This window comes from Ictalurus furcatus, unplaced genomic scaffold (genome assembly GCF_023375685.1).
Source record: "Ictalurus furcatus strain D&B unplaced genomic scaffold, Billie_1.0 scf2, whole genome shotgun sequence".
Classification (NCBI taxonomy): domain Eukaryota; kingdom Metazoa; phylum Chordata; class Actinopteri; order Siluriformes; family Ictaluridae; genus Ictalurus; species Ictalurus furcatus.
This window is the reverse complement of record NW_026521051.1, coordinates 588,163-606,900: the sequence shown is the minus strand read 5'-3', so window position 1 is coordinate 606,900 and position 18,738 is coordinate 588,163. Positions and strand designations below refer to the sequence as shown.

The following is an 18,738-nucleotide window of genomic DNA, read 5'->3' as shown; positions in this document are numbered from 1 at the left end:
CTGCACTCATGAGGAGATCAGACATGTCTGACTTGTTGAGAAGATCAGACAGATCAGTGGTTGGTTGTTCTGTTACATTTCTGCTGATGAAGGAGAGAAATGTGTATAAAGCAGCCAGAAACTCCTGAACACTCAGATGTACAAAGCTGAACACCTTCCCCAGGTGAAGCCCAAACTCCTCTCTGAAGATTTGGGTACACACTCCTGAGTACACTGACACTTCTCTCACATCAATGCCACACTCTCTCAGGTCTTCCTCATAGAAGATCAGGTTTCCTTTCTCCAGCTGTTGGAAAGCCAGTTTTCCCAGTGCCAGGATACTCTCTCTGCTCTGCTGAGGATCAGGGTCACATTTCTGATGGTACTTTTGGTCCTTGTGTTTGATCTGAAAGATCAGGAAGTGTGTGAACATTTGAGTCAGAGTCTTGGGGATCTCTCCACTCTCTGTTTCACCCAACATTCTCTCTAGAACAGTCGCTGAGATCCAGCAGAAGACTGGGATGTGGCACATGATGTAGAGGCTTCTTGAAGACTTCATGTGTGAGATGATTTTATTGGCCAGGCTCCGATCACTGATCCTCTTCCTGAAGTACTCCTCTTTCTGAGGATCACTGAACCCTCGTACCTCTGTTACCTGGTCTACACACTCAGGAGGGATCTGATTGGCTGCTCCTGGTCGAGAGGTGATCCAGAGGAGAGCAGAGGGAAGCAGATTCCCCTTGATGAGGTTCGTCAGCAGCACATCCACTGAGGCTGACTCTGTCACATCACACAATCTCTCATTCTTCTGGAAATTTAGAGGAAGTCGACACTCATCCAGACCATCAAAGATCAACACCACTTTGTAGGAGTCTATTAACTGTAGTTTTCTCATCTCAGGGAAAAAGTGATGAAGAAGATCCATCAGACTGAGATGTTCCTGCTTCATCAGATTCAGCTCTCTAAAGGGAAGTGGAAACATGAAGGTGACGTCCTGATTCGCTTTTCCTTCAGCCCAGTCCAGAATGAACTTCTGCACAGAGACTGTTTTTCCAATTCCAGCAACTCCTTTAGTCAGCACTCTTCTGATGGACTTGTCTTTAAAGAGATCATTACATTTGATGGGTGTCTCCTGTGTTGCTGGTCTCCTGGACGCTGTCTCAATCTGTCTCACCTCATGTTCATTATTGACGTCTCCACTCCAACCCTCTGTGATGTAGAGCTCTGTGTAGATCTCATTCAGAAGTGCTGAGCTTCCATGCTGTGAGATTCCTTCATTAATTCTTTTAAACTTCTCTCTCAGGCTGGATTTCAGCTTTGTCTGATACACAGAGGCCACAGACTCTAATAAACAAAGTAATAAGATGTTTTAATGTAAAATCACTGAACACAGGATTAAATGTCAAATTCAATGCTGCTGTTCATTCCTGATTCATGTAGTAAATATTCCTGAAGGAACAGGACCATTGTACAGAGTCACCACAAGCTGGACCACGAACAGAACAGAAAAGCAGCAGATGTACATGATACTAAACTCGAACTTCAAACTAAAAGTGTTCCTATCTAAAACTATTTCCTCTCTCTAAAGTGAACCTGATGGAATAAAGCCATGACTCAGAGCTCTTACTGTTGTGCAGTGTGTTAGCGAGATCTGTGTGGTTCATGTTCTTCAGGACATGCAGTGTGATCTTCAGCGCTCCGTCTCTGACACTGTGCAGATCCTCCTCATCCTGCACCTCCCTCTCAGTGCATGCTGGGTAATCTGGACTCAGGAGCTTCCTAAACCTCTTCAGCTCATTCTTTATCAGAGAGATGACTTTGTGTTCCAGCTCCTGGTTAGAAACACACAGGAACACATCTAAATATTATAATGTTACACACTGAGAGATGCTTTTATTTTATGAAAAGAATAAAAGTCTCTTTCTATTCCCACAGTTACAGCTGAAATTCTGCCTGATTACCCATAATGCTGCTGCACATCGATAAACCTGTAAATTGTCATGATCTTAAATAAAAAACCTGCAACCTGCTCACACACAAGTTACACACATTAAAAAGACACACACCTTGAATATGGAGTCCAACTGATTTCTGCTGAGGTTTGATTTCTTCTGCTGTGGTCTGTGAAGAAATAAAACACATGATGTGATATAGACTATATGTATTCATAGCTGCACAACACACACTAATAAATACAGAGACAGATATTTACACTATCCTCTTAACACAATACACTGATTTCAGGATTTCTCACTGACACTAACATGTTCATGAATAAAATAGTGATCTAGTCATTAATGTCCCAGGTGTAAATGTTGTTGTGTAGCACCACAGACCCTCCAGCTCAGGGACTGCAGGCTGAACTGAACTCTTAAAGCAGTTTTCCTCACTGCCAGTCCGAGAGCTGCAGCACTGCACAGTTTAGTGTTTTACTGCTTCAACACCTGATAAAGATCATGAAGGGCTTCAGAATGAGACCAGTGAGTTTGATCAGGTGGAACACTGCTGTAAAACACCTCACTGTACTGACCTCACATCAGGAGAACTGGCTCCGTCTCTGAAGTGAAGTGGATGATCCATTGACCGGTCACTCTTCATGGACACACAGCTGGGTTCTGGTGAGTCTGATCTCTTTCCCTCCATCATTCTAGAATGAAACAGAAATATCAGCAATAATTAATACTCTGCTGTCTCAGCACTGTTACACAATGTGTTCATCATTAAACACCAATAATTCCATCTTTTTAATTCAGCTCCAGTCTGCACACTTATTCAAACAGGAGACACGCCCCATACCTCAGGAATTACACTGATGTCAGGAGTCCCAATCACAGATAACTGACTCAGCTGGGTCTTAAAGCCTGTAGAGTTCACTGACTCAAAGCTACGCTGCTCTTATCCTCCACATTACACAGTCCTTTTTACTCTTCTCTCAGTGAATGATTTCTCTAAACTGTTCTTAGATCAGATCAGTGATATATTCACTGCTATTAAACACCTTAAACCAAAGTCTAGTTCCTCTGTTAACTAGTGAGTGTTTAGAGATACAGATCTGTTCCATGAGACGGTGTGTATTTATTGCTGGTGAATGGAAAAGTAACTCACCTCTCGTCTCTCTTTAAGTCCTGTTCTCCAGACACACTCATGTTGGAGGTCATGTCTCCTTCTCCAGATTACAGCAGGACACACGTTTACTTCACTCCAACATCGGTGTGTTAAATCAAACCCTGTATCAGCACAGAGTTCACTTACAGGAAATAGTCTCTGTATCAAGTCATAAAACAACCTGTGTACATTCAAACTTCAGTACAAACCCACAAAACTCTTCTGCATCTGGTGTACATTCAGTGTGTTTATATATTATAGCTTTAGATGTAGATACTCACTGTGTTTTTACTCCTGAAATGCTGTATTTTCCCCTCCACACAAAATGGAGACTGACTTTCACTTTCACTTCCTAACCGTTTATTCTGCAGAGGGGGAGGGGCAGTGAGGTAGGGTAATAAACACACACACACACACACACAGATATGGTTTGTTATCAGACAGCTTTCTGATCCATCGAGTAAAGGCCTGTAAATACTGAAAGTATAAGCCTGAAAACGCTGCAAATACAGAGAACAGAATTAAAAGTCTGGTAAAATCTACATCACACACATTATCATTTCATTACCTTCATTTATTATCTCGTGACTTCATTCAGCTGTGCACGAACAACTGTCAGAGCTCTATACAAATATATAAACTAAAATAAAGTAACAGGAGCTAGAAACACTCAGCAGATCATTAGATAAAGAAGCAGAACTCATACGCTGAGTAAGTTTACTTAAATATCTGCAGAAATGTATTTTTTCTGGTTTTCCCTTCATGAGAGCGAGTATCCTGATATTAGTGAGGATTGGTGTGTAAGTAGTTTCTGTGTGAATAATGAATGTTACTCAGAATAAAAGTGATGATGGAGAGTAAGTTAAACACATTGGTCAGACGAGTAACTAACCCAGTGTTTCCCAATCGAGGTTCTGTCTGATGAGAGCAGGGGTGCGTGTAAAAATCCTTCAAACATTTTCTAAAATGATCAAATGTGTAGAAAACATTTAATATCATGGTGACATCATGGAAAACATGGTGCACCACAAAAAACTTTCAGCTTTGGCTTTATCATCTCAGCAGTATGTACAAAGCAAATCCAAATCACTATTTTAAAAACCTTTCCATGAATTTTGTGCCATCTGGCTCTCTCTATGGTCCCGCATGGATGGATCATAGAGATACCTGTACAATCGTACTTTCCGGCAAGAGTCGCCTCCCAGTCATTAATTTCCGGATCCGGCGCCGTGCAGACCGCCATGAGAAATGAAGCCTCACGCACTCAACATGCTCGACCGCACACTCCGCAATGATGTCATTTTTGCTGGACATGTCGAGTATAAACCAGGCTTAACGCTGTCTAGCATCAGTGTTTGTGTAGGGTGCACAAATTTTTTGAAAATATTCAAAGGGTGCCGCGACTGAAAAAAAGGTAGGGAAACGCTGCTCTAAAAAATCATAGAAACATGCACTTCCTAAACCTGGCCACATGATGGCAGTCAAGATCCATCCAGAGCAATGGATGAAATCTCCATCCTTCCATCCATCTGTTCTCTGTACCGCTTGGTGCAATGGGTTGGCACCATGTCCAGGGCACAATCTCACACTATGGACAATATAGAGATGCCAACCAGCCCACAACACATGCCTTTTGACTGGGGAGAAAACCGGAGTACGTGGAGGAAACAAAGCATGCGGAGAACATGCAGGCGAGAATCAAACCAACAGTCCTGTAGGTGTGAGGTGAACGTGCTGAGCGCTTTCCACTGTGCCCCCTGAATGAAATATGTGTTTTGTCAATAATTATCATAAAGGGGGAAAAGGGGAGAATTATTAATATTAATATAATCTAATATTTCTTACCCCACTCTTGGCTAAATACTACAATCATGTAAACACCATTATTAAAAGCTAAATTACAGAATACCGCTTCTGGGAAATTGCTGTTCCCAAGTTTGGCCACAGGAGGGCAGTCATGCTCCATCCAGCACAACACACTACGCCGCCTAAACAGAGGTAGGTTTTGGGTATTTTACACAAACAGAGCTGATCAGCGTTATCACTGTTTATTGTATTATTTTGACATAAAAATAACACATGGTGGGCAGTGGTGGCTCAACGGTTAATGCTCTGTATGACTCAGAAGGTCGATGGTTCAAGCCCCAGTGCTGCCACTGTTGAGGCCTTGAACAAGGCCCTTAACCCTCTCTGCTCTAGGGTCACCGAATCACGGCTGACCCTGTACTCTGACCCCAACTTGCTAACAAGCTGGGATATGCGAAGAAGAGAATTTCACTGTGCTGTAATGTATAATTGACAAATAAAGGCTTCCACTTCTATCTTCTGACCATTATAATTATTTATTAACCATTTATTATGGTGGTGTTGTTTGTTTTTTATGCACCCATGGTGGAAACATTTCCTCTTTGGGGAAATTTATATCTATATTCTGCTTAATTGATAGAAACCCAAAAAGTACAAATTCCAGTCACGTTAGTATTGCTTTGCTGGTCATTTGATGCAGATTCACAAAATTTATTCAGGGGCACCACAAAAAATGATGGTACTGAACTTCTACAGACTTGAGGAACATGTGATTGCAGCTGAAGAAAAAATAGGAAGCATTTGCCCAATTTGATACTGAACGAACTCTTACTTTTGTTGCTTCAGGACAAGATTCAAGAGGACAAGACATTCACACCCAAGAAGTATTATGCAGTGTATTTCTCCGAAATATGCCATCAATATGGTGGAAAGGCAGAAAGTGTGGAAGCAGAGAACGTGGATTTCAAGTTCCTTCACCAGTTCAGTGCCGAGGAGTTTAAACAATTTCACACAACGTATAGAGGGCTAAAGAAAGTTCTTCACTGATCACATGATTGGTCATTACATGTACAAGCACGACACTTGTCCCAGTCCTGAAAAGAACAATTTGGCTATTCCTTTGTTCTTTTCCTGCACGTGCAGTCATCGCCTTCAGTTGTTCTGCATCTCGGTTTATGGGAAGTCAACTAAATTCCCATTGATGGGCCTAGTAAGATGAGGAAGAGAAGTTGGCTTGGTGCCTTGACATTTGGTGTTGGATGAAGGATATATAGGATAAATTTAAGTTTCTGAAACGTTATCATTTAGAAGTGTTCCGTGTTTATTAAAAGGACTAGCGTTTCATGTTTGCCATCCAATGTTCCACTGCCAAATAGAAAGGCGAGCTAGGTTACGTCCATCTACGATATACCTTACCAGTATATGCTGTTAAATGTTATTGACCTCCTGACTACTGTCACACACTCCATTGAAATAGCAAATAGGTTGGTGTTAAGAAACTCGTTTAAAATATATATTTGTTAAACCCAAAGAGTATTTAAAATGAATTGGCCTATTGTGTTCTTTTGCAACGATTGGATAACGTGGCAAAACGCATTGTGATGTGGGAGAATTTCTAAATTTTCCGTCCATTTCGTGCAGGGTACAGCGAATGAGTCTTACCTTAACTTCCTAGTGATGCATTCTGTACGAAAAAAAATATGTGGATGTCGAAGATCTCAAAGAAGAATAACTTTATTACAGCGTGGCAGTGACAAAGCACATGAAGCACTTTGGGAGTCAAAGTGAACCCTGAATAATATGAACACAGACATTTATACTGTTTCAAACCAGGTTTTCTGTATGTAATGTAAATTAAGGATAGCATTTGATTCGATCACTTTCTGTTCTCACAGTACGGATGTTACAGGTGTGACCCCAAATGGTGAGGTGAAAGGATTATCGAGACAAATGTCTTTCTGAATGTTAATTACGGCCACGTAGCCCTTTTGTTCAGGGATGGTTCTTGATGTCCCACTGCTGCTCCCATGCTATAACTGTGTGAATGTCACTTTAGGTGATATTATACACATATTTCTGAGACCCAGATAAATTGTCCCTTTGATTTCTGCTGATTGTGGATACGATACAAAATATCATGTTGCAATCTTACAGGTGGAATCAACACTGGAGTGTCACCACATCTGTACAGTAACATGTTGTCATGTATGATTAGCTGTGCATCATGCTTGGCAAACAGACCGTCTACAATAGTTTGTCCGTTGCTCTTCGGTCCGATTGCTTCTGTCACTGAAGGGTCACTCTGAGTGCTTTTCAGGCCTACCGGTTCTCTAATGTTGATGGCTGCAATTGATTTTAGCCCTGTGACACCTGAAAATGTTATTCCTTCCACAGCAGCTTTCTTTGCTAGCTCATCAATTATTAAATTACAATCAGCATGTTCGGTTTGTGGACGGGCCCAATTAGGGTTAATGATGGAGAAAGGCAAGGTCTATTAAGAGACAGATGTATAGACGATGACGATTGTTTACATAAAATAAAATCGGAAATAACGCAATTAAATGACGAATGGTTTTTAAACGTGCAATTACAGGTGGATATTGACACAAACTATACAGGAAACCACAAAAAGTTATAAAAGAGCTAAAGAGCCGGAGAACTGATAGAACTATTACAGGTATTAGAGACAATTTGGGCAATATTGTTGATAACGAGAAAGATAAGAGATATAAGAAAAAGATGTCAAGCAGCCTCAAGTAAAATAAACATAGAGGGGAAAAAAACAGATTTTTTAACGACGTGCTCACCATTAAGAAATATAGACACACAACATTTAGAAAACCCCATTAAGGAAGAGGATGTATTAGAAGCGATTCTGCAGTTAAACGAGGGGAAAAGCCCGGGACCTGAAACACTAAATTTTATAAAGTGTGTAAGAGAGACATCGCTGATCTCTTAACTGATTTATATAATGAAGGACTACAGGAGGGAACTTTAAATGAATTGTTTTACCGTTGTGTAATTTCATTAATATATAAAAAAGGAGACCCGACCGAACTTGATGACTGGAGACCAATAGGGTGAAGTCAGCTAAAATGGGACACTTTTTGGTAAATGGTTTATAATACCATCAAATAAGCTATGCATGATATGATATTGTTTATAAATTAGCATGGGTCTCTTGAATATACTTTTCTTTTAAAAATGTGAAAAAGTATAATTGTTTTAAAATTATTAGGGTTAGAGTATCGGCATGTACCCTCTTGAGCCACAACACAATGTTCAGGCAAATTGGGCCAGCTGTTCAGTTAAAATGGGCCAATATAAAAAGATAACAACACATTTTAACAGTAAATTGACACTATTGTGTTGAGTGTGCCATATCAGCAACACCGTAAATATAATTCATTTAATAGAAAGCACATCTTCTCCACAGCTCTCGTGGTACAATGAGTTGCACTGACAGCAGCACACCCTAAATGTTCCTGCTGCATTGAATGCTGCAGGGACTGTCGTGGTCTCTCCTTTCTCCCCAGCAGTAACCTCTACACAGGGTTTACCCACCTCCCCAACCACACGGGTAGAGGAAAACTGGTCTTGCAGGACAAATACATCACAATTCCAAAGATGTGATGGAACATCTCTGATTGCAAGTTCCTCCAGCAGGACTTCATACTGTGGAAACCACTTTCCTACCACACCAGGGTTCAGCCCTGCTGCTCTTGCAGCTGAAAGGGCCTCTGGTGTCCTGATGCTGAGGACTGGATTCCATTTTGAAAAATTCTGAAACCAGTAATACCCAGCAGTGCCTTTTACTTCAGAGAAGCCTTTGATATTACTGGTCTTTGCGTAATTAAATGCAATTCCCTGGACATCTCTTTTGGTAAGGGGGAAAGCCTCTTTTGGAGAGGAGCTTGATAAGACTGGCCAGTTCTTTCTCAGATTCCACTGGCAGGTACTGTTTCTCCCAGTTGCAGAGCCAGAGCCAGCAACTTTGCCACTAATGCGCCTATGCAAAGTCATCTTTGGAATGTTCCAAGCCCTTGCTGGAGAGTGAACATTTACTGTTTGTCCTCTATCAACTATCTCCTGGTATTCATTAATGGCCCGCCTCATTCTGTCCTCTCTCCACTGGTTGTACTGACATCTTCCTTTCCCTTTCTCTTCTCTCTTCTTCTCTCTCTTTTTCCTTTCTTTGCCTGTCCTCCTGCCATACTGTCTGAAATGCACAATATTTAGAAAGATTTTGTATGGATGTATATCTAGGCCTATGAACCTATTTTTCACCCTCAATTTCTGTATAATTTCTGTGTAAGAGTGTGTGTGTATGCGGCCCATTTTAGCCAAAAATTGTGGCCCATTTTAGCTAGCTGGTTAAGCTAAAATGGGCCACTACCTAAAATGTCTTATTTCACAAAAATCAAAGTTTCTTTTTAAATTTAAACATTGTATTTGACAGAGTCTGTCAAAACATTGTTCATAGCGCTTTTGCTTCATTGGTAAGCGTACTTATAATTGCTTTATCACCCTTATTAATGATGAATGAAATTTACTATGCCATGATCACTTACCATACAATTTCTCTGACATGCTTCATATAACACTCTGCCCCGCCCACTTTAAGAACCTTAGACCAATCAAAACTATTGTCAACTAGTGTTGTTGAAACAATGTAAGATCCGTTATTGTGATTGTCTGTAAAAACTTAAAAGGCTATGAGGCTCCAACCTTATCAGGCCCATTTTACATGATGGCCCATTTTAGCTGACTTCACCCGAAGTTTAATGAATTTTGACTATAAAATCATCACTAAAATAATCGTAAATCGGATGAATGACACGCTAAATAAAATAATAGAAATCGAGCAGACGTGTGCGATTAAAGGCAGATACATGTGGGGTAATTTGGGAACAGCAAGAGAACTTATTATAAACGCACCGGATAAAAATTTCTTTATTGTGGGCTTGGCCAAAAAAAGCATTCAATCTAATATTGTGAGAATATTTATGGTGCGTGATGGACCATTACGGCTTCCGGAGAAGTTTATTAACATGATTAAAACACTGTATAAAAAATCTAAGAGCAACATTAATGGATGTTTGACTGATGTTTTGAAATTGATCGAGGGGTAAAACAGGGCTGTCCTTTAAGCGCAGCATTTTATATTATCACAATCAGTTCTTTATTACACAAGATTAAAAACGAGCTGAGAATACAAGGAGTCACATCATCAACCAGGAAAGTAACTAAAATTACTGCTTATGCAGATGACATTACAGTTTTAATTAAAAGCAAACAGAATTAGACACAATAAATAAACTTTGTTTGGGTAGACTGGGTTCATTTATCCAGCAAAAGTATTTATAAAAAAAGAACTGAATATGAATACGGAGGTATGGTAGAATATTAACACCTCACAAAAACTGAAAGTGAGCAGTGTATTAAAATATTAATACAAAAGATATCACAGAACATGTTGGTGATGTTGTATGGTTAATAAGTGTTAATAGATTAGCGGTTCGGTGTATAGTTAAATGGAGCTGTTTTGTTACCACGACAGAATTTCCTGTTAATAACTGTAATGAGGAGGAAACCACTGACCACCTTTTAATACACTGCTCACGTTCAGTGGAAATATGGCAGAAACTGAAAAACATTGGACTGGATATAAACATATGTGAGAAAACCATGAGGTATGAAATTTTTCATCCAAAAAAAAAAGTAAAATACATTTACTGGTTTGTTATATGCACCGTCAGTTATAAACTCTGGAAAACAAGGTGTAATATGATTATTAATCAGTGCTACATCCCCGCTGAGAGGGTCTTTAGACAGATTGTTAGTGAATTACAAAGACAAAAGAAAAATGGCAGAAGAACAAAATATAAACACCCACGGACTTTATTGTGTTTTTGAAGAGATGTGAGGTGTAAATATGTGGTAAATTGATGTAAATGTAAATATGGCATAAATTAATATGAATACATGTGTGCGATTTAACTGTATCGAACTACTGTGACATACAAATGTTAACAAGTCTATGTAATGATTTGTGAAATCTCTCAATAAAGCTTTATTTGAAAACGCAAGGCCTGTTAATACTCTGTTCCAACAGAGAATCCACAGTACACTGTACGTAAGGCTTTGCAGCATCTGGATAATTGTACTGTCTGAGAGAGGGTGGGTCACCTCCGTGAACCTTCACTTCCATCACACTAGTATCAGCACAGCCACAATCCTGCTTTGAATGAACAAAAACACCTCTGATCTGATCCAATCGTTCTGATCATTCAGAATCTTCCAGCGATAACAAGGTATGTAAGTCATAATCCTCTGCCTTTTTGATCACATGTACAGCAGAAATCTCCACAAGCTAATCTTTACTCTGAGGATTACGCCAAATGCAATTGTTGCCATAGTCAATGATATAGCCACGCTTAGTCATAATGTGTGAACCTAATATACCGCGACCATCACCACTTCTACTGCGCCAGGCTTTGTCTTTGAAATCATCTTTGCCAGTTTGGAACGGCATATTTTCTGTCTGGGATGCAAGAGAAATTGGGATGCAAGAGAAAGAGAAATCAACTAACCAACGCATTGGCCTCCAACAGCGACATTTACGATTGGTCTACCGTGATTATCTCGTGACAGGGTGCTACATGTGAAATGGAGGCGTGTAATCCCTATGCTGAAGAAGACATGGCTTTAAAGCTCTGCTTCTCCATGTGAGCACACAGTTCATTCTCCTTGCTCAGTCTGTTAACCGCAGCCTGTAACTGGTTAAGATCAATGTTGGGAGCTGTTCTCCTAGAAAAAACTTTGCATTCCCTAGAATTGTGTCCCTCTTTGCCACATGAATAGCACACTGGGGGGTTATAAGGGTTAGGAGGAGGTGGGCTCTCCTTTTTGTCTCCAGTAGCACCAGATAAGGGTTTATAATGCCTATTGCTGACACGGGATGAGATTTCTTTGAAATAGCATTAATGTTGTAAAACTGTGTCATTTTTGCAATAATGTCACTATTCTTGGAGAGATGTGTCACATGCATTGCCACAGCAGAATGGGTGAGTGGGTCACACATGCTAAGTAGGACAGATTTGAAGCTGACATCATCCTGAGTAATATCAGGATTACCACTGAACGTTTTAAACGCCTCCAATAACCGTTCTGAAAAAGCCACTGGGTGCTCCCCTTTCCTCATGGTCATCTCACCTATTTTATCCCAGTCAACTGACATCATTCCTAAAACTTCAAGCAATCCCTGTTTCCTTTCCAATTTATTTGCAGTTCTGACCTTCACTTTCTCATATAAGGCTCCGGACAGAGTATCGGGCAGACACAGAGTCAGCACCACGCATGCGTCACCATCTGTAAACTTCTACACGTCTGAATATTGATCCAGGTTTTTCCAAAACTCTAAAGGATTCTGTTTGATGGGGTCAAATTTTCCAATATTCTTAATCACAGCTTCTAGTTTGTTTGGATTAAACCCTCTGACCATCGTGTGTCATTGGCCCCTCCCCTTCTTCACTATTATGCATGGTAGTAGTGGAGTGAACTGGTGCCATGGGAAATCTAACTGTGCAGTCAGAGTGCTGACTACTGCTAAATGGGAGAGAGAATCTCTCTCCCAACCCCCATCACCGACTTCCTGAAAACCTGAAACTCTGTTACAAAGCATGGCACCCACAGATCTCTCACTGGTGTTTTTCTCAACTGAACTATTTATCAGAAATTGACAAGCAGCCTGTGCTTCATCCAACTCACGGGACAGTGTTTCAACGGATGATCTAAGCATGCTATTGTTAGTTTTAAGACGTGCAATCTCCTTCTGCATTCTGATCTTTTCCTTTTTCCAGATCTTTTCACTAGCCTGGTACATTTTAGTAGAAATTAAGCTGTGACTGAGTCTAGAATGAAGCCGTGCATTTTCAGCCTCCACTTCATCTAGCCTTCACTTAGTCACTTTATACGAGGGAAAAACCGCTTGAAGCGCATTTGCAACTTTTCCTTTTTTTATTTCTAGGCATTTTGGGATAATTTTCAAACCGGGAGATAGCCCACTCATACGGCTTATCGGCAACATTCTCTATCCCATCATACATTCCCTGTGAGCCGTGCTTGGTATTTAACGATCAGCTCTTCCATTCTCAAACTTTATTGAATTATGTACTGCAATTCAATAGCTATTCACCCCTGTTCAATGACTACACATTATCTAGCTACTTTAAGATATCTGTTAATCTATTTATTCACAGCTCCAGTACATCTGATGTAAACAAACAAAACCTTGATCTCTCAGTGTTTCTTTGGGATAACAGCAGAGTCGGGAGATGCAGAACGTTTGGCATCATCGTGACAAATGCTGATTCTCACAGCTCGACATATTTTTTATGAAGTTTTTATTGCTCTACAAGACACAAACTCCTCGTTTATTCCTTCCTTTTCCTCTTTTACTACTTTTTTTAAAAACTTTTTGTTCCGATTGTCTTTTTTTCCTGAATGTTTGGTTAGAACTTTCTGGAACATGGCGCTAATGCTAATTTAATATGTTCTGTCAGAAAGCCCACACAGTTTGCAGCATGCTGTGGACCCAAACAAATTCTTCCACCTGCCCCCACTGTTAATTTCCCTACAGTCACCCCAAACACCACTTTCCCCCCTGTTCCCACCACCACTTTACCAGCAGCACCACCACCAGCAGCAGCACACGGCTCGTTCCCAGAGATGCTGCAGAACTGGCAGCCGATGGACGATATGCCATGTGAGTGTATTCTTCTGCTTTCTGATTGACTTTCTTTTGTAGGTATTAATTTTGTAGAACATGTTTCCTCACTTCCCTTAACACAGTGTTCTCTTGTAGTGCTGCCAGGCTGTCAGACTTTACGAGGAGCCTCCGGTAATCATCAGAACCAGGTAGGGCCAGCCGTGATTTCCACTCAGCCATCTTACTGGAATTGTGTAGGTTAGGAATAAGACTAAGGATGGAGTTGTATAGTTTTGTAGTGTGTGTCATTTGTAAATATTGTTAACTTCTTTATCATAGCCATGCTGAGGGAGGTGTTGACTAAATTAGAGATGGTGCTGGACCAACAAACCACTGAGATTGCTTCAACTACAGGAGGTCCAGGTGCAGCCTTTAGATATTAATGAAGATTTACTGCCCCTGCAAGACCTTCCTCAACTGCGTAGTCTGGAGCAAAGGATGCAACAGAGCCCAGATTACAAGCAAAAACTGGTGAGAGTTTTTTTTTCTTTTTTGTTAAGAATTGCTTGCACAATTACACAGCGACTGAGAGCATTTCTTTTTTTCTGAAAAGGACACACTCGTAATCAAAGCACAATGTTCAACACCACTTTGATATGAGGGAACAGTTATGACCTAATCTTTGGTAGAAGAGGAAAACATGGAAAACACACAGGGCAGGGTAACTGCAAAAGTAGTGAGAAGCACTGACACAGTTGACGAGGCAATACACGTTTATTAATTATTTATTTTTATACTAGTGTATATTATTTTTGTTTTTTAAATCGGTTTCAGGTAAACTGGTTGGCATGTATTGACGGGGCGGATGTGCTCGACTACACCTGGCACATATTGGTGAGGGTGATTGCTAACTCCCTGGAAAAAACCTCAATTGGAGGGGAGTCAATGGAAAGACTTCACTGTCCACTCTCCAACTCGGAGAGGTCGTGATTGGTAAGTATATCTGTTTACATACAGAATTAGCTGTCTCTCTCAGATGATATGTAAGGGGTAATCCACGGCTAGATGTGCATTAAACAATTTTAATGCATGATGTGGAGGAAAAGAACCACTCGTTCAAATCGTTTAATGCACACCTAGCCATGGATTACCCCGCTTATACCATGGTCTTTCCACAGTTAATAACGTTAAAGCGGTCATTGGTTTAGAAGCACAAACTTTGATTAGAAGTTTAAAATAACCGTTAATTTCCATAAGTTAGGTCGTTAGATCTGGAATTTTGTCTGAAATAAATCGGACACAGAGATACAGTAGTGTGATAAGATTTATATTTAGAAATTATAACAGTGATCAAACTGGCTGGAACTACCTGTGCAATAAACAGTTATAATGCACACCTTCCAGCCATTCAGAACCCAGTATTCACACTGACCATGGTATAAGTGTAATTAATGCTTAAGATTCATAATGACCTTACGATATGTATTGCTTTATTCCAAAACTGCGGTTCATAGAAACCTCTTCACGGCTAATGCTGCAGAGATGGAGGTCGAGGGGACCATGAAGAGGTGGCTCCAGCTGGCATCAGATCGAGAGTGTGGGCGCAAGAGAAGACTTTTGCAAAAGGAAGGTATGTAGAGTGCTTTAACTGTGGTGTTTTTTTTTGTTTTTTTTTGCGCTATTTGTTAATTTGTTAAAATGTTCATATTATAGTCTATTTTTAATTGTTTATAAAAGTCCTTGCTGTTTTTAAGTGGTTGAATTTGTGTGTGTGTGTGTGTGTGTGTGTTGGTAGCCGGGTGGGTATACAGTTGCGGTAGAAAGTTTACATGCCCCTTGCAGAATTTACAAAATCTTAATACTCTTAACAAAATAAGATTGATCATAAAAATCCCATGTTGTTTATTTAGTCCTGTCCTGAATAAACTATTTCACATAACAGATGTTTACATATAGTCCACAAGACAATAGCGGCGTTTTTAAAAATTACCCCATTCAAAAGTTTACATACCCTTGATTCTTAGTACTGTGTGTCGTTTCCTGGATGATCCACGACTGTTTTTATATTTTGTGATAGTTGTTCATGAGTCTCTTGTTTGTTCTGAGCAGTTAAACTGCCCACTGTTCTTCAGAAAAATCCTCCAGGTCCTGCACATTATTTATTTTTGCATCATATTCTGCATATTTGAGGCTTTTCCAACAGCGGCTATATGATGTTGAGATCCGTCTTTTCAAACTGAGTAGAACTGAGGGACTCGTACACGACTATTACAAAAGGTGCAAACGTTCACTGATGCTCAAGAAGGTAACACGATACATTAAGAGCCAGGGGGGTGTAAACTTTTGAACAGGATGATCTGTGTAAATTATTAGTTTGTTTAAAGACCTTTTTTTTATTTTGTACTGCCCTTCAGAAGCTAAATAAGATACTTACATATCTCCCAGAAGACCAAATAACAATTTACACCTGTTCAAAAGTTTACACCCCCTGGCACTAATGTTCCCTTCTTGAGCATCAGTGAATGTTTGCACCTTATGTAATAGTTGTGTACGAGTCTCTCAGTTGTCCTCAGTGTGAAAAGATGGATCTCAACATCTCAACAAGAAACTCATGAAGAACGATCACAAAACATAAACACAGTCGTGGATCATCCAGGTAACGACACAGCATTAAGAATCAAGCATATGTAAACTTTTGAATGGGGTAATTGTTATAAATTCAGCTATTATCTTGTGGACTATATGTAAACATCTGTTATATGAAATAGCTTATTCAGGACAGGACTAAATAAACAACAACATGGGATTATGATGATCAATCTTATTTTGTTAAGAGTATTGAGTGTGTGGGCCAGTTTTTGACCCAGGCATATACTGGGCCAGAACTAAAGCAAGTATGTGGCCCACAAGTGGGCCAGACAAATCTTGCTATCTGGGTTGGATTCGTCGGAGTCAAAGTGAACCCCGAATAATATCAACACAGACATTTATACTGTTTCAAACCATGTTTTCTATATGTAATGTAAATGAAGTTTTATTCTAAATGTAAATTAAGGATAGCATTTGATTCAATCACTTTCCGTTCTCACAGTATGGATGTTGTTACAGGTGTGACCCCAAATGGTGATGGGATTATCGAGACAAATGTCTTTCTGAATGCTAATTACAGTCATGTAGCCCTTTGTTCAGGGATGGTTCTTGATGTCCCACTGCTGCTCCCATGCTATAACTGTGTGAATGTCACTTTAGGAGATATTATACACATATTGCTGAGACCCAGATAAATTGTCCCTTTGGTAATTCTGCCTTTTTGGGGAACAAGCTTATCCTAACAAACTTCGGGGTGGAATCTGCTGAGAGGCAGTCTGTAATTTCTTACAATTCTGTGTCCAAGAAAATCTCGACTTCTGAATCCTTCTTTTTGATAGGATCAGAAATAGACTAAAGAGTTATTGAAATATTCAAATTAACAGATCTCAAGATCGTTCCAAATTGTTGATTATTTTCAAACTTCTTGTCATTTACTGACTTGTCACGTTGTCCTATTTTTTAGAAGACATTTTTGTGTCCTTGTTACATGCATTTGACCCATATCCTTCTTCTGGAATTTTACCCTCGTGTCACAGTTTGGCTGCAGTTTTCATGGATCTACCCTGCATGTTTTCTATTTTCATTCACAAGTATGTTTTGAGGTTTAGTCCTCCCAAAAACTGTAGGGGAAGAAAGATTTAGTTTTTTGGTGATCCGATAAACATAATGGCCTTCATTGTCGACACAGACGATGCTAGACCATAAAACTCGCCTCCCTCTTCTTACTTTTAACCAGCTGGTCCCAAAGTAATTTATAGTGGGTGTACAGTGCATCCGGAAATTATTCACAGCGCTTCACTTTTGATACATTTTGTTATGTTACAGCCTTATTCCAAAATGGATTCAATTCATTATTTTCCTCAAAATTCTACAAACAATACCCCATAATGACAACATAAAAGAAGTTTGTTTGAAATCTTTTACAAATTTATTAAAAATAAAAAACAAAAAAAGCACATGTACATAAGTATTCACAGTAGGTAAGTACGCGGTTTGGGACGCAGCTGTGCTCTCTTGTTTGCAGTGAAACGGTTGTGCACTGCCATGTGTGATCGTGTCCTGTCACAAAATCCGGTGAAAACTCCCACACGACATTAATAGTGTGAGTGAGGTGTGTAACTGTCTGTAACGCACGTCGATAATGCGACTAAAACAGGAATACTCCATGTCTTATTTCTATTTGTGTTTACTTCAAGTATGACTTTAATCAGATTAAGGTCATCAGTAATCTCTGTTTACATGCTACATTCTTAATCAGAGTATCGTCTCAATCGGGTTAATATCGGATTATTGTTGTCCATGTGTCACGTCTCAAAGATGGGTACGGAAGCAATCGCAGATTTTAAACGTTTTATTTAATAAACCAACAAAACACAAAATATACTATGACTAATGCAAAACACTGTGGCAATGACTAAACATAAACTATGTAAGACAAACGTAAGACAAGGAAGCAGTGCAAACAGTGGCTATATTATAAGCGTGCTCGTTAACAGAAACGTGATTCAGGTGCAGGTGGTCATGTGACATTGATGTAGTACAGTGCAGTGGCTGATGGGAACTGAAGTCCAGAGTACCTTCTTGATATATGACACCATGTAAACGTACTGATAGACATGTACACACTTTAATCACAGTATTAACGTCCTGTGGGAGTTTTTGCCACATGTTGCGACAGGACACACACACACACGGCAGTGGTCAACCTTTTGACGGCAAACAAGAGAGCACGGCTGCGTCCTAAACCATGTATTACCTACTATATATAGTATTGTTTCAGACGCATCCCACAGCTTCAAGCAGTCTATTAGCACGTATAGCATGACATAATTAAGTGCACTCGAAGCTTTTAGTAAAATTAAAAATGAAACACCCAAATCCGTTTACGGTCCCATAACGAAGACGAACTGTATGTTGATACGGGAAACTCTGGAGGGGACGGTGTGGCGTGGAAACGTTATAACGTGTGCCGTTAATCGATCTATGTTTGTTTATTCAGAATAAGGTCAATAATGAGATTATTGCTGTCCATGTAAATGTACAGGTTG

General features: G+C 39.9%; 1 protein-coding gene across 5 annotated transcripts in view; it reads right to left on the bottom strand.

Annotated features, from left to right (window-relative positions):
* LOC128604750 (NACHT, LRR and PYD domains-containing protein 4E-like) overlaps positions 1 to 3,801 on the bottom strand; it is a 14,085-nt gene extending 10,284 nt beyond the window's left edge. Inside the window, exons 1-6 of one of the 5 annotated variants that reach the window (XM_053619859.1) lie at positions 3,366 to 3,801; positions 3,085 to 3,243; positions 2,510 to 2,626; positions 2,046 to 2,100; positions 1,607 to 1,811; positions 1 to 1,323 (exon numbers count right to left, since the gene is read on the bottom strand). The exon at positions 1 to 1,323 is cut by the window's left edge and continues 445 nt beyond it. In XM_053619859.1, the coding sequence (XP_053475834.1) occupies positions 1 to 1,323; positions 1,607 to 1,811; positions 2,046 to 2,100; positions 2,510 to 2,626; positions 3,085 to 3,137 (1,753 nt within the window). In that variant the 5' untranslated portion in view covers positions 3,138 to 3,243; positions 3,366 to 3,801. The remainder of the gene's footprint in view (positions 1,324 to 1,606; positions 1,812 to 2,045; positions 2,101 to 2,509; positions 2,627 to 3,084; positions 3,244 to 3,365) is intronic. The other 4 variants (XM_053619858.1, XM_053619860.1, XM_053619862.1 and 1 more) reach the window with 4 other exon arrangements.
* Between the last annotated feature and the right edge of the window lie 14,937 nt (positions 3,802 to 18,738).